The sequence below is a fragment of the Apteryx mantelli genome, chromosome 15 (assembly GCF_036417845.1).
Source record: "Apteryx mantelli isolate bAptMan1 chromosome 15, bAptMan1.hap1, whole genome shotgun sequence".
NCBI classification, from domain to species: Eukaryota; Metazoa; Chordata; class Aves; order Apterygiformes; family Apterygidae; genus Apteryx; species Apteryx mantelli.
Window position 1 is genome coordinate 14,990,588 of NC_089992.1, and position 15,687 is coordinate 15,006,274.

At 35.2% G+C, this 15,687-nt stretch overlaps 1 protein-coding gene across 4 annotated transcripts in view; it reads right to left on the reverse strand.

Moving 5' to 3' along the window:
- Positions 1-3,283: 3,283 nt before the first annotated feature.
- Positions 3,284-15,687, reverse strand: part of ATOSA (atos homolog A) — a 36,621-nt gene continuing 24,217 nt past the window's right edge. For 2 of the 4 annotated variants that reach the window (XM_067305907.1, XM_013957035.2), the window contains exons 7-12: positions 14,768-14,847; positions 14,004-14,112; positions 12,973-13,131; positions 10,723-10,791; positions 9,652-9,851; positions 3,284-4,276 (exon numbers count right to left, since the gene is read on the reverse strand). In XM_067305907.1, the coding sequence (XP_067162008.1) occupies positions 4,123-4,276; positions 9,652-9,851; positions 10,723-10,791; positions 12,973-13,131; positions 14,004-14,112; positions 14,768-14,847 (771 nt within the window). In that variant the 3' untranslated portion in view covers positions 3,284-4,122. Of the gene's footprint in view, positions 4,277-9,651; positions 9,865-10,722; positions 10,792-12,551; positions 12,646-12,972; positions 13,132-14,003; positions 14,113-14,767; positions 14,848-15,687 lie in introns of those variants that run through there. The other 2 variants (XM_067305908.1, XM_067305909.1) reach the window with 2 other exon arrangements.

Here is a 15,687-nt window from a genome sequence, read left to right on the forward strand (position 1 = left end):
CTTGGGAAATTAATCTGAGGGAAAATGCAGCTTAAAGGAGTTAGCACTTCCTTAATAAAATGATAGTAAAAGTGTAAGCTTTTCAATGAAGAGGAAGGATAGGAAGTATATGAGTAAAGTACCACAGGAAAATCTCAAGTTCTTCAGTGACCTCAAATACAAGAAAGCCACATGCAGAAATTAGGTCAAGTCATCAAGGATGTGTATCAGAAGCAGAGCACGAAGACATGGGGCGTGGAATCAGAAAGACCTGGACACAGAAATGAGATCCAACCAGCAAGGGACACAAAGGCAGCATTCTACACAGTATATTAAGAGGGAGATTTAAGAAAGAATTGTTTTACTATCCAGAGTGGAAAATTACTAAACAAATAATGCAAAGACCAAAGAATGTAAGGTGGCGGTTTTTTGCTTCAACTTGGTGTGATCAAGATACCTAGGATAACAAACTAGCAAAAGAATATAAACTCAGGCTAGAATAAGGAAAGCTGAGTTTATAGAATACTCACATCAAATTATTTTTTTTCCAATCTGGTAAGTATTTTCAACTTCGATGAAAAATCACCCTTGAGTATTTAGAGAACTGGCTGAAGCAATTTCCGATCAATTAGTAATCATCTATATAGGACCTTGTAAAAAATTAATGAGATTCCAGAATACTGATAGTTTGGCCATTTCTCAGATTTCTTTCAATAGGAGTGGAGGGAGGGCAAAATACAAACAGGAATTTATAGTTAAGCTAGCTAATCAACTAAAATAAGTACTCAAAAGAAACTGAATAACAGTAATCATGGATTTTTAATTAAGAACAAGTATTTCAAGCAATCTTATTTCCTTTAATGAAAAGGTAACAGACCTTGTGGAGAAGTGGGTGAAAGTAGTTGAAGTTCCAGAAGCCACCTGACATTAATAAAGCTTCTAACACTTCCACATGCAAATTAGGGAAGCATAACTAGATGGAACTTTAATGTGGTGGGTACAAGCTTTCTTGGAAATAGCTATCAATTGTTCAAAGAAGAATGATATATTTTGGACAGTTTCACAGAAGGCTTCCCAGGGCCAATATTATTCACCAGTTTCATAGATAACCCAAATAATGTACTATAATCCTTTTCATTAATATTAGCAAATTACATTGAGGGGAGAGGGGCTACTAGAAAAAAATTGCAATTCAGAATGAACCAGAAGACCAGATACAAAATCTTAGGTATTCAATTCAATACTGACACATGCAAGACAGCTACCGGATTGGGAATAACTACATAGGATATCTCTGTTATAGTAGAAAACAAGATGAACATAAGTTGACAAACTCCTGCTACTGGAAAAAAACCCAAATGTTACAATGGGATGGACGAACAGGAGTTTCATCCGTAAGACATATCCACCTAAGCTGGCATAATACTTCCACCTTAACTGGCGCAGACAGGCCTCGTGCAGCATGCTGCATCCAGCGTTAGGCACTACACTGCAAGACAGGCTCAGCCCAAACAAAGAGGGCAAAGAGTCAGAATGATGGGGGACAGGAAATACAATCTACGAGGAAAGGCTGAATGAACAATCTGGGGTTGTCTTACATATAGAAAACAAGAATAAGAAGGGAGATAGGGGAACTAAATTGTTTTCTTTGTTTATTTTGAACAGGACAAGTAGTGTTTTTGACTTCAGTTGCAGCAAGATTTAGTGGGACGTTATAAATAGCTTTCTAATGGTAAGCATAGTTGAGCGCTAGAGGAGATTAGCTGGAGTCTCCATCACTAGAGGCCCTTATAAACCACTCAGAAACATTTGTCAGAATTAATTTTATATGGTTGAGCCTACTGAGGGGTAAAGAGAAGAAGCCAATGACCTCTCGAAAACTAGTCTAATCTCATTTCTTAACCTATGCTTAGGAAGTTAGGTGGAATTCAGTTCATATTTTACAAACACTAAACACTTATAGAGATGTGTCCTTAATGGAAAGTGTAATTCAGATCAAGGTGTAAATGGAAAGTGACTTAAACTTGTGCACAGATCACCTAAGATCACTTTCATCCTGAAAGGCATCCATATAGGGGACAGGTGTAGTGTAACTATTTAATTAAGCTATGACATTACTTGTAGCGACCACATATCCAAAATCCACATTTCTTTGCTCTATCACTGGGAAGAAAGAAAAGTGATTTCTCAAGAAGATAAAAGGATGGTTTGCAGAAGTTGTTCAAAGTAACTACAACACAGACATAGAAACATCACATATTGTCAATGCAAAATAAGAGCTTAACCTACTATAGCTGAATTATGACTTTTCATTAAAAATGTTTCCTTTTTCATCCCTTATTTCATCAAGTATGTAAACAGATATGCACCACAACACAAATAAGTACTCTGAGGGTACCCGCTATTTGCTTGTGACTGAATAGTAGATACAAAGAAACTAGGACGCATTCTCATTTTACCAGTCTAGATCCCAGTTACATACACAGTACAACTGTATTGACACTTCTGCTACCAAAAGAAACCTTTCCTTATTTTTACAGGACTTACAAATGACTAGAAATGGCAAAAAAAGATCTCTTCCTGTACAGTTCTTTCCAAGTCTCCGTAAAACAAATGCTAACCTTTGAAATTCCAGTGTAACAGAGGGAAAAATACTGCTGAAGTCGGAAATGGATTCTGTAATACCCGAACTTTGCCTTTCTGTAGCAACAGCTGTTTGAATATACAGTATCATAGTTTTAAGATAGTTGATAAGTATCATCTGGAAAGTCTGGTCTCCCTTACTTTCCCTGTCTGACTTCCTGGAGAGTTCATGATGCACTGACTCAACTAAGAAAAGTGTTGAATATACAACATGGACACTCACTCCTTCTCCAAAGTCTTCATCAGATAAGGATGTTATACTCCCAAATATGAACATCTCCTTTTATATTACTGACATTATGAAAAAATACAGTGTAAAAAATATATAACCCAAGATAAGACAGTTGAGATCTTGAGTAAATACCGTAAAACTGAAGCTGTTCATTATAGTAGATAGACCCCAAATATAATCAAATACTGCTACTTTTTCCCCCTCGGCTATGCAGTTTAACACTTAGCATAACCTTTTTATCTGATTGTGTTGTTTTAGGAACAACATATGTATTGGAAAGTATTTATTTGCCCAATGTAGCATTTCTAGCAAAACTTCCTATAGCCACCTAGTGGTCTAAATGGAATTGACCTGTTACAAATATTTCAGATTACATGAAGATCCTCCTTATCTAAAAAGAAAACAAAAAGTACCAGTTTCATAGCTTTTGCATATATTTAAGATATAAATACTAATTTGTTTGCACAGTACATCCTTTAACACAATCTGAGAAATCAAATATGGGGGAGGGAATTTTATGTGAAACATTCAAACTATTTATTAACAGAAAGGAATATTAAAATGTCCCTTTATGAAAGAAAGACATTGAGGGAGCAAAATATGAACTGAATCTGTGATCTGAATTCATGAGTAAATAAAGAAACATTCTGCACTACGGTTGCAAGTGCTATTAAACCTGTATGTGAGAAAGAGAAAAAGGGGAACATTACAGACAGAAAAGAAGTCAAATGCTTGCATAGTATGAAATGTTATGGAAGTTCAACTGTTGTCCCCATTTTCAATAAGTTAAATGAATATCACTTAAAACATCACACGGATTAAAGACATCTGTATATATTTCAGATTTCAATATTAATGCCAAAAATACATAGTATGATTTTAGATAGGATTTATGCTACATTAGAACACTAAAGACAAACATCACTTGAGTATTAAATGAAACATTAAATATTAAATAACTGAAAAATAAAATAAAAAGTGTAAACACTAAACTAAGTTGGGAATTTGCTATTGCAACACATCCAATGAAGTGGTTTTAACAGTACAAAAAGATTAGACTTAAGTATTTGTTTCCAGTCTACTTGGAATACACAAAGCTCATTCCAGAAAGCTTTACAAAACTGGTCCAGGATCACAGAAGAACCTTGCCTCTCTTGCGCGCTATTTTCATTCCTTTACAGATTTAACTTTATACTGTCATCTATACCAATCTTTGCTTTTAAGGAGTAATCAACAGTAAAATGAATACTTTAGTTTGCCATTGTTTGCTAACATCTTGGTGAAAACTGAGGATTTGTTGGAGATTCAGTGTAAGATTTGAGTTCATATGCAGCGCCACTATCAACTTCCATGGATTTCCGAGAGAACAGGAGCCTTACATCTCTGTGGAGGTAGATCTTTCCAGATTTAGAACTCTGGAACCTGAAAAGATATTTATCTGTATTATAAAACAAATAAACGGAAAAAGATTCCTCTTAAATACTACTGTATTAAATGAATTCATTTAAGAAATTAAGGCCAGAAAACATCTGAACATACAAAACTAGTCCATAAGTAATCAGCATGTTAAAATTAAAGAAGAAAGAATAACCTGATCTTTTCTATCTACTTTATCTTCTTTGGCATTTAAAGACTCCATTTCCTAATTACCAATACGCTATATAGCTTTGGAATTGGCATGGAATATTTAAGGTCCACACTGCAATTACATATGTCATAGATTAAAGTTCTCAGCAACCTAGAAGGCAAAAAAGGATTCCTAAGCATGTGCTCCCAAAAATACACTACAGGTGGCCTAAGCATGTACAAAAGGGAACGTTCACATCATCAGCAATGGTGATCCCAAATACATATTTCAGTGCTAGCCATCATACAGACAGATTTCATTGCTCTCTTTATGAAAGTACCAGCAAGAAGTTTACTACTGCTTTAAACTACATGACAAATCTAAGTCGAACTCAAGAAGCAGTAGCTACAGGGGTCTCTACAGGCAGACAAAAAAAAAAAAAAGAGAAGCTTATGGCAAAAAATATGGAGCTATTTCACAGAGACCAGCTCACTGGCCCAAACAATGAAGTAAACAGTGGCCAATTGCTGGGCCTATTTACCTTGTATGCTGCCGCTAAACTGCCTACCTAATTCAGGTCCTCCAAGCCTGTCAGAAATGTGCCACTTCCACTCTCCCTGAGATTTCAAAACCACAGACAAGGAGAATACATTTGCACTCCAGAGAACTGTATTCTGTAGTCTCATCTGGCAGAGCTCCTTCATTTCTTTTCCTCAACCAGGAAAGGCAGGAATCCTAAGTAGTATTTCTTACGATAACTGAAAGCTGCAGAACACCATTGTGCATGTCATAGTAAGGGAGAAAACCTATTGCTACATAAGATAACATTATTACAAAAGCTCAGAAAGCAAGGCACACACAAAACCATACACTATATTATTGTGTACATTACAATTTGCACTGGTTTTTAATAAAAAATTACTCATTGACCACACTGAAACAAAAGTACTATCTCTATTTACACGAAGGCAATAAATAAGACATAATCAGAATGAAATTCAGAGAGGTAGGAGAAGACAACCAGTAGGACAGAAGATCCAGCAAAGTTTAATTGTCTGGGACAGGCAGGATGTAGAAATGTGTTCTGTGTCACAGTTTCATTCAGACTAGTGAAGCAGAATAGTCTACAGTCAGCCCCTTAGCTAGACAAGGGAAAGTTCTCCTCTCCTGGATACCAGCTGTCAAGGGCACTAAATGTAGTGGGGTCTAGCAGAATGCTTCTGCTGGCTCCCAAAGAGCTCCCATCCATCATTATTTATTCATTCAATGCTGTCAGTGTGAAAGCTCTTTACCTAGTAGGCAAAGAATTTCTGTCTTAATTCCCAATTCTACCTTAAGAGAAGATTCTGAAGGAGAGCACAAGAAATAAGAGATGAGGAGCAAACTGAATACCACAAAAATTTAATTCAGCATGCATATAAGACATTTTTAAATAAAAAAATGTAACTGAAAGAGCTTTTGCAGCAAAAGCATAATTGACTACATTAATTCATATACAACAGATGCAGTTATGAAAGCATCATCGTAAAGTAGATCCATATTATTCGTGTTTTACAGATGGGTCTATCAGAAACTAATAATCAAGGTCTATTTTTTCAACTTCTCAAGATCACTACTGTCAAGTAGTAGGAATTCTGCAAGATTCTCTTTGCCCAGTAAATATTGCTTCTCTGCAATTTGGCTTTTTTGAGTATGACACTCCAAGAAGACTGAAGGAAGATGAGTGGGAAACAGTTACAGAGTTTGGGGGATTTTTGTAAAGCCTCTGCTTCTATTGCCAATTTTTTTCTTTCAGAAATATTTACCATTGTAATTGGACTTGGAAACTTTTGCTTTTCATGCATACAAATATACTGGAATAATCAGAAGGCAACAGTCACATACACCCTTGCAGGGTAGTCATGGAGTGGCGGGCCTGCGACTTGGTTTATACTGTGCCTGTGAGCTAAAACTTACAGAGCTCTGGCAATTCCAATAGCTTCATGCAAGGGAACCAAGAAAAACACAACAGAGAATTCTGACAGGTGCTATCTTAGGAACAATTTCAGTATACAAATACAGGAAGGCTTAAAAACACAAATAACAGATGAGCTAGAAAGCTGCCACTGATGGCAGAGAAAAGAAACTTTAAATGATAAACATTACTGAAGAAATGACACATACAAGCACAAAAACGCTATACATTTTATAGGCCACCAAAATATACTATGAACAGAGCAAGCTACAAAAACAGGATATAGCAGAATAACCATAAAAATATATGTAGCAACACCTTTCCTCTTGCAAGTGGAAGAGACTAACCAATACAAGTGTAAATCATTAGAACTATGATATGAATTTCTAGATCACAAAAATTCTGACAGATCAGAAATATCAAAAAGTAACTAATAAATCAATAATAACAGGTGCCTTAGCTTCCACCTATAAATGTGTCATGTGTCACATCAGGAAAATATTCAAAAAAAGCTTCTCAACACCTCGAAGAATCACTATTTTAATCAACAAGTTTCAAGTTTACCCTCAATATAGTTTTCAGTAACATTTAGTTAATGAAAAAACAACCACTGCTTAGCCATTAAGCAACAGCAATTATAGCCCAATTATGCTCCATAAAATAAAGAGATGTAATATGTCAGTAACTAACACCGGATACCAAGCTTTGAAAACTTGAAAAATGCTAAGCTGTGGGCAGGTTAACTGTTTAATTGACTATGTATTTTGTTGCAGATTTAATTACAATGCAAAAATCATTGCTTGACAGTTGACAAATTTTTTTTCCCAAAAACATTTTCAAGAGACTACTTAAATTGCAAGCACAACTCTTGATCTTGGTATAGTAAAGAGAGCTTAGTTGTCGAGGCAAGTTACTCTTTATACCTCAATACGGTAGCTGTGAGTACAAATACAGTCTAATAGCATATCAAACAATTTCTCAAACGTACAAAAATGAGCATGTAAAAGCTGCACAGGCAATAAGTCTGACACTTCGTTTTAGTGTTTTAGAAAATCTCGCTGCCAATGTTAAGTTCCAGACCTCTGCAAGCATTGTTGCTGAATTACCACTTGAAAAAAAGCTTTCATAATGCGAGTGCTGACAGCAGTAATTAAGGCCTCACAAGCAGACGCTACCACAATGCAGCTTACTGTTTGTGACTTCCTTTGTATTGTTAGCAAAATTTCAACCTATAAGCTTAAGATACTTCTTTTCAAAAACTACAACTAAAAATGAAAAGCTGCTTGAAGCTAATTTGAGTAACCACAAAATTCTTGTCTACTTTTACACAGTTTTCAGTAAAATGATTTTGAAGAAACTTTGCTACTTTAAAAAATGAAAGGTGTTAAAAATAACATCTTTATATATGAATAATACACTACCAAAAACATTAACTCTCCCAATTAAAATCAATTTTTAATAAAGATAACTCTAGATAGACAGCAGAATCGTCTGTAAAGTCTGAAGTATTCTGTTCAATAACCCTCAGACAGATCAGCTTAATTACTGTAATATTTCAAGCAGTTCTGCAGTTTTCTGTTTAATAACAGAACTGAAATGAAAAGGCCCACTGCTTGGTTCATCTCTGAAGCTGCCAGCATAGCCTGCACATACTCACTTTTCAGGATGAGCATCTAAGCTTCATAATTATGATACAGTTTGTTTTTCCAGCCAGAAACAGATACATTTCCAATTATACTTTACACATCATAATTCCACAAGTTGATCCCTATTGGAGGCCTGAATGCTGTGCTAAACTGTATAGGTATTTTCAAACTAAAAGCAACAGGACTGCTGCATTTGTATCTCTCAACAGATATCAAAAAAAGGAAGCTCATGAAAGACTTACTATCTGTAAAAGACGATGGAGAAGAAAGTAGGTTTGCCTTGAAGCAGAACTAAGTCTGTCTAAAATGCAAATTTACAAACTATATTAAAGAACATTAAAGTAGAAACTAAGAGGGGACAGAAGTCTAACACACTTCATGCTTATATGCTAGGCTCAGTTCGCCACAGATTTTTCCCCACTTCTACAGCTGATACCTGTCCACAGTTCCTTTGCATTAGTTAGATCAATACTAGATGTGAATAGAGCCTTTTATTTGGGCTACACATTCTTTTTCAGAATTGACCCTCTCAAGAAAATTTTTAGAGGGTGGTTAAGCAAATTAGCGTGTCCTGGAAAGGTGAAGTTGAATCCAGACTAAAATTCAGAATGAAAACACAGTTCAACAGCCTCATCATGGTGCTATTTTCACACTCTAGTAAATGAAAGCACAATTTTTATGACCGTCAATATTTATTTAATGGGAAATCTTGGTCTGGAATCACTGCCATAGACAAAGTTGTGTTCGGAAAGTCTGCTTGGGAGAAGTCAATGCCATTAAACAGGAAAATAATAAGCACTGAAAGCAATTCTACAACTAGTTAAGGGAAAATTGAAAAGTTTAAGACATTTAATTTTGTTCTCCTCGCTAGCTTTAGAATATCAGCTATTGTCAGGTTTTAAAGTGGTGCAATCAAATCATTATGTCTGCATTTATGTGGTCTGTTTACTACAATAACGCCAGCAAAAGTCTGCAAACTGCAGAAGGACTAAGTGTATCAATTGTTTCTCATTTGTTTCTAATTGCAGCCTTCAAAGCATCCAAATAGTCCTAACAGTGTTTTGTTTCAGGCAGCACTTTGTAAATCATTTAAAAGGAAGATTGTCTTAATGTATTATAAAGTGACTGACTTATTAGTGGTATTGCAGCACTAAACAGATATTTACATTTTTACCACTAAGCACTGCATTTTTAGGAGTAACTCAATACTTTTCACATTAGAACCCATTCTGCTGAACAGGAAACATGCTAGATATTGGCCACCACCTCTGCATCGATCCTTAGTTTTGGCTTTTACCCATATAACATCCACATTCACTCTTTCCTGTGACCTCAGAAACGGTACATTGATCCAGTCAGAACTACATCTCTCTTGGTAGGAAATAAATTAAGCTATACAAAAAACTTCAATGACAAAAAAGAGCTTTATATTTTAACTTTGTTTCTCCTCAGCAGAGTCCAAATTATTTATTAGCATTTCTTTCTCTACTGTCCAGCTTGAAGTCCAAGTTAGAAGTATTCTTTTTTTAAAATAAGCCTGTATACAAAAAGGCTGTCTGGCAAAGGAAAGAGGAGATAAATAACTTTTGGCAGGTGCTTGGAGTATTTCGCTTTACTCTGAGGAGCTTACCTCAGATGTATGAGGTAGCGTAGTAGCCTTTCTTCAGTCTGTTGAGTATTTTCTTTATTGACAGTTCTCTTGATTTCTCGTCTCACAGGAACAGAAAAAGTTCTTTGCCGTAGGAATGTTTGATGATTAGCTGGCATTTCTCTCAAGTCATAGATCACCACAAACATTTTCACCACAGTTTTGTTAGGGTTAAATAAGGTCTGAAAAGACAAACTGTTTAAGTACAATGGTCTTTAGAATTTACAAACTGAAAAAAGATTTCACCTTCCAAAATAGTCAAAATTTACAGACTGTCCTCTATGCATTTTGTTGTTGCTCCATACAGAAATATTTACACAAAAAACATACTACAGTTTTTCTGTTCTTCAACAGTTCAACTATTAGCAATTCCCATTTTTAAACATAACACTAATCATTATCTAATCAAAAACACTAGAATATGACTACTATTATTTGATAATCTGGATCCACATTTTGGTTTATTTCTTCAGTCAGCTTTTTGTCTATATTATTTTCTAGACACACAATATGCTTACAGGAAGCACAATGGCAGGCTTCACTTTTGAATACGCTTCACTTCTGAACATGAAATTAGCAGTTTGTTATTCTGGACTGCATTCTTTAAAGAAAGAGACAGTGTTGGTTTTAGGAGTAACTGTGATTTACTTTCTGATTTGATTATAAAAAGTAGGTGTTTTTAAATTATTTTTAACTGCTATGTAAATTATATAAAGCTGAATGTTTAATGTTGCCTTTAGAAGAATTTTTGAATTTCAACAGTGACCTAATTCATTACTTCTTCAAAGCTATTGTGCCACCAACTACTATCCTGAATCTTCAGTAACTGATTTTAAACCTCTTCATGGTACAGATGGGTTCAAACGTTTGGAGCTATTTTTGTCCCACAAATTACATACAGATTTATACTTTGAAAAATTAGAATACCACAGTACCTACAGAGATTCACATTTCCACTGCTTCATGACTATCTCTAATAAATAATCTAATTCCCTCTGCATGAATTCCTTGATATTAGTGGTTTTAATGCACTCAAATCTGCCAAGTACCTACCACTTGTATTGTTCCTGAAGGCGGTACCCGATAACCCCTTTTACCAAGGGACTCTAAAGTAATAACACCCTAAAAAAAATACACAAATTTAGTTCAAGTCAAGATATTAAGAAATGAAAATACTCTATTCATGTAATTGTACTTATTCTAAAAACAATAAACAATGTATTAAAAAATTGAGAAGGCAACACACTTAAGATGCAGTTAAAATCAACAGTAGGGGCCTTACAGATACATTGGCAGATCATTAAAAGCTGTGCAATAAGGGGTACATTCTCCTCTTGAAACAATAGCCAAGTTTCCACATCTTCAGACTAGTAGTCTGGCAGATACAGAGAAGTAAGGCTTTTTTCTTAAAATTAAAGACTTGTACCTTCCTTCCCATTTTCAGATGGCCTGTAATTGCACCATTAACACTCCAAACTTCACAGAACTAATTCCTGCTTTTCAAAGATAGTAGACGCATCTAAACTTCCACCCTAATTCAACACTTTAGCAATGATGTAATTTGCTTTTGTACCATCTGTGATCTATAGAATACCTGACTTTTCCACATGCCATGCACCGGGGAACTTGTTCTGCTTTACCAATGCTGAGGTCACCATTAAGGTATTGCAGTAGAGTGCATGTTTGATTAAACTGCGGTGCACAACCATTGTCACGCACTGAAGAGGACATACGAAAAACTCCCCCCAAACCCAGAGCAGAGAAACTAGCTATGCAAATAGAAACAATGTTTTTGATGATGGAGGCACTATATAAATGTTATATTAATCCTATGAGACTCAACCATAATAGCATGTTTACAGCATGTGGAAAGAATGAAACAATGACATCCAGCTAGTAAAATAAGCAATGCTACTTTAACCATTTGCGGAACAAATTCCTTCAGGACCTGGAAAATCATGTGAAAAAACAGAAAGATGAAAGCAAAAAAATAGATACTTCTTTTACAAGTTTAAACTGTATTACTCAAACTTAACTTGCAAAGCCATTTCATTTCCTTTTCTGAATACTTTCAAAAACAGAAGGTCAAAAACATGGTAGAGTGCCATGAATTCTAAATATCAAGATGATAGGTTGTTCAATACTTTACTTGCATGTTTAAACAGACTATTTATCACATTAGACACAAACATACATACTAAAACCTCTCTTAAAATTAGATCTGTCAGCGAAGTAACATTGACGTTACTTAACAGGCATTCAAAACAAATCTATCTGACTGATTCAATGTTAGCATACAACAGATCTTTGCTGTTTGCAAGGTAGCACCTTAGGCATCCAAAAAAACTGTCATTATAGAAAAGCAGAACAGAATTAATACATGGATATTAAGAACACAGGTAGTGTGTCAGTATAAAGATTAGCAAACTAAACAGCTGGTGAGAATGATTTGTGTCACACTAGCTCAGATAGCATTTGGTTAAAAAGCAAGGGTTAAACAACTTTTGAGTCTCAGTTCTCCATCAGCAATTGTACCTTGGCCTACACCTAAGCCACTTGCTGGCAAAGTGGTTAGCTGCCTGGCGTAGGAGCTCCTTGCACCAGTAAGATGTATCCAGTTAAGTGTAGCTATTGCCTCACTGCCTATTTTAGGTAAGCTGGATAAAAGACATTGCAGGGGCTGATCACTCAAGTGTGGAGGAAGACAAATATGTTCAATATCCCAAGATCAGAGGAGCTGGATGGTGGAGCAGAGAAACGTGAGAAAGAATACTAGTTTGGGAAAGGGAAGAGAGGATGGAGGATGAGAAGAAGCCCAACTGAAGGCAGCTGAAAATACCCCAAATCCCTCCAAAGCCCCACTTCCTGAACTCTATACTCACCTAGCTCTTGTTCTTCATCTCCAGCCGTCAGAATTTAATTCCCCGCATTCTGAAGCCAACTCTGTCTCCAAGTAAAACTTGGGGGTTTTGCAGCCTCAAAGGATGAAGGCAAAAATATCCTTATTCTTGACTTCCAGTGCCCTCAATTTTACCAGTTTTGCTGAGAAACTCTGAACTAGCTCGGGATTGTTTGCATATGTTAATATGCTAAGTACAAAACACCTCAGCAAAAATTAGGGTTATATACTTTAATACAATAATTAAACTTAAGTTAGACAAGTTCACCTGTCTACAAGCTATAATCAGCTTTGTTTCAGGCTAGCCTTCCAGGGAAAAAGTGACTATTGTATTTGGCCTTCAAATGCTACTTTGAGTACTACTGGGATTGAACAGAGGAAAAATAATTCAACCATATACTTACCATGTAAGGAGAGGGTGCGTTATCATCTGACACGCTGTAGAATGACACTTCAACTGGAAGAGTCATGTGAGTAGGACAAAAGACTCCACTTGCTCCCACTTCCGCTGTGAAACCATCAACAACACCTAGAGGGTCTAAGCGGAAATTCAAGACAGACTCCTGAAAAATCAAAACATACACAGTTTAGGTTAGGAATGCCTCACATAATATCTAACAAAACTAATCAGCAAATAAGCAGTTTATATAAGAACTTGGGTCTTACAGTCTTTTGTAAGGTGACCTACCAAAAATCACAACCACAGCATAAGATTACCATTAACAGAGGAACATTATGCAAGATGATATTGGTTTAAAGAAAAGTGTCATAAAAATCCAAACTGAATTCTACTGAAATCCGTGCAATTCTGCAGTAGGATTTATGCATGGTTTTCCTGGACATGTGCAATCTCAAAAATTAGTAAACTGCAATTTGTAATTTTTCTCAAAGTATTCAATACATATTTCACAAAGAAAAGTACAGTGCAACCAGTAAATGCAATACCTCTTAGTTGTTAAATTTTGATACGCTACCTGAAGTAAAAAGTTCTAGGCTATACCTCCAATATGTTGTTTACTATACTAATTAATAGAGCTTTTGTGATATATTAAGTAAATTTTAAGTGTAAAATTGTTAGAATCCATTTTTTCTAATTATTTATACCATAAATATGAACAGTTACAGGATGTTAACTCTCATTTAAGACAACAGAACACCTCCTGATTTGACCATAGTGGGAATTAAACTTACCCCTTAAAGTTACAAGGAACTTATTGTTTCTCTATCTCTGATTTTATATTATTAACCTGAGACAGAACATGTCCAGGGAGTTAAATACATGCCTTTATAGCTGGAAATTAAAACAAATTTTATTCAATTCAATTATGAACTTCCACACTGCAATCAGACAGGAATTATCCACATTAATGCACTTTAAAAAGCAGTACAGAAGAATAATAAAAATACCACAAGATTTCTAGAGAATATGCAATACCTCAAAGTTTCCCAGAAGGCTAAGACTTGTTACTGGTGGAGCACTAGAACTTAGAAATGGTTTCCCATGGCTGTCTGGATCACTGTCTCTGTTTATACATTGTTGAGGGCTATTTAAAAAGAAGACAGAATAAATATAAAGCATGAATGCAATTTGCTTTTGTTTTCTGGGTATAAACAGCTCTAGAATGCCACAGCCATCTCCCATCCATGCAGCAGGCTCTCAGATATAAGGAGATTTCAACATTTATCTCAAAAGATCAGGGAGACTAGCCATCCCTAGCCTATGCTGGAGCCACCTGAGCAGTTTTCTTACCACTAACAACATAAAACAGACATAAATTCTTTCTGCTTGGCCAACTGAGACAACTCTGAAATGACTTCATGTTGCAGAGAAATAAAATAACCAAATATGGACATATGTTTTCATAATATTTAAATTTTTGTGACAATTCAAAAAGATAGAAACCATACCACAATTATCTACCTTTGTTGCACAGTCAGATGGTGATGTTAGTTTAATGGATGAAAAAAGGGGATCATGAAAGAAAATCTGTCCGACTAATGCGCCATTCTAAGAAGCTGAAATCTAATGTCTCTGCACAATTGCAACAAAATTTGAAAATCATTATTTCAAAATAAGGATTCTTTTGAAAAGCACCCCCATGTTCTGTCTTTGTTAACTTGCTTTATTGCTGCGTACAGGTATGTATACACATTTTACTTCCAAACAAATTCTCAAAGTTTCTCGTAATTAAAATATACCTTCTTGCAGACAAACATTTCAATCGTAGCAGTGATGAGTCCAGATCAAAGCACCCAGACTGTGTTTTCCTTTGAGGAACCTCAAGAGGAAAAGAGAATGTTAATTTGAACTCTCTATCTATAGGAGGCACTATTCTGAGTTTAGCAAGAATTTTAATGGCATTACAAAATTATAAAAACAAGGCAGAAGAGTCATTTTTACATATTCTAAACTTAATGAAGAAAATTCTTAGATTATTTAATACCAATACTGTCAATTCTGATTAAGAAGGACTTCTTACAAACACCAAAATAGAAATCTGATCAGTATAAAACAGTCAGAAGCTTCCAGAAGAATATGAAACCTAAACAACAAAAACTAATTCTACTCCAAAATCACTGTCCAGTTCATTTAAGAAACTGAACATCTCTTTGGAATGACACAGAATATTAAATGTAAATAAGCTGTACCAATTTCTGTCAGAAACCTCCAAAAATATGACATGCTTTACAATGCACCAAATAATAAAAAATATATATATGTTGATTACAGAATATCAGTCACTACTACTGCATTTTTAATTGGGACTGCCTTTTGGCTTAAAAGTCCCAAATAATATACCAAAACTATACTTTCCCAAGGTCTGCCCATCTTGTCACAGCAGTTTTATATTATCTAATCAATCAATGACATCTCTGATTACTGAAGAATATACCTTACAAAACAATCACAGAAACAAAAGCTTTGGAATAATAGGCTACCAAGTATTAATAACTTGCACAAAAAGTCTTAAATGACAAAATATGCTAGCTCATACTTAAAACATCAAGCTTTAAAATGCTTTCTTTCATGCTCTAAAACAGCACCAAAGCATTGTTTGCTATAGAATTTTCTAATATCAACTTTTGTTACTTGATATCATCAACAAATAACTCTCCAA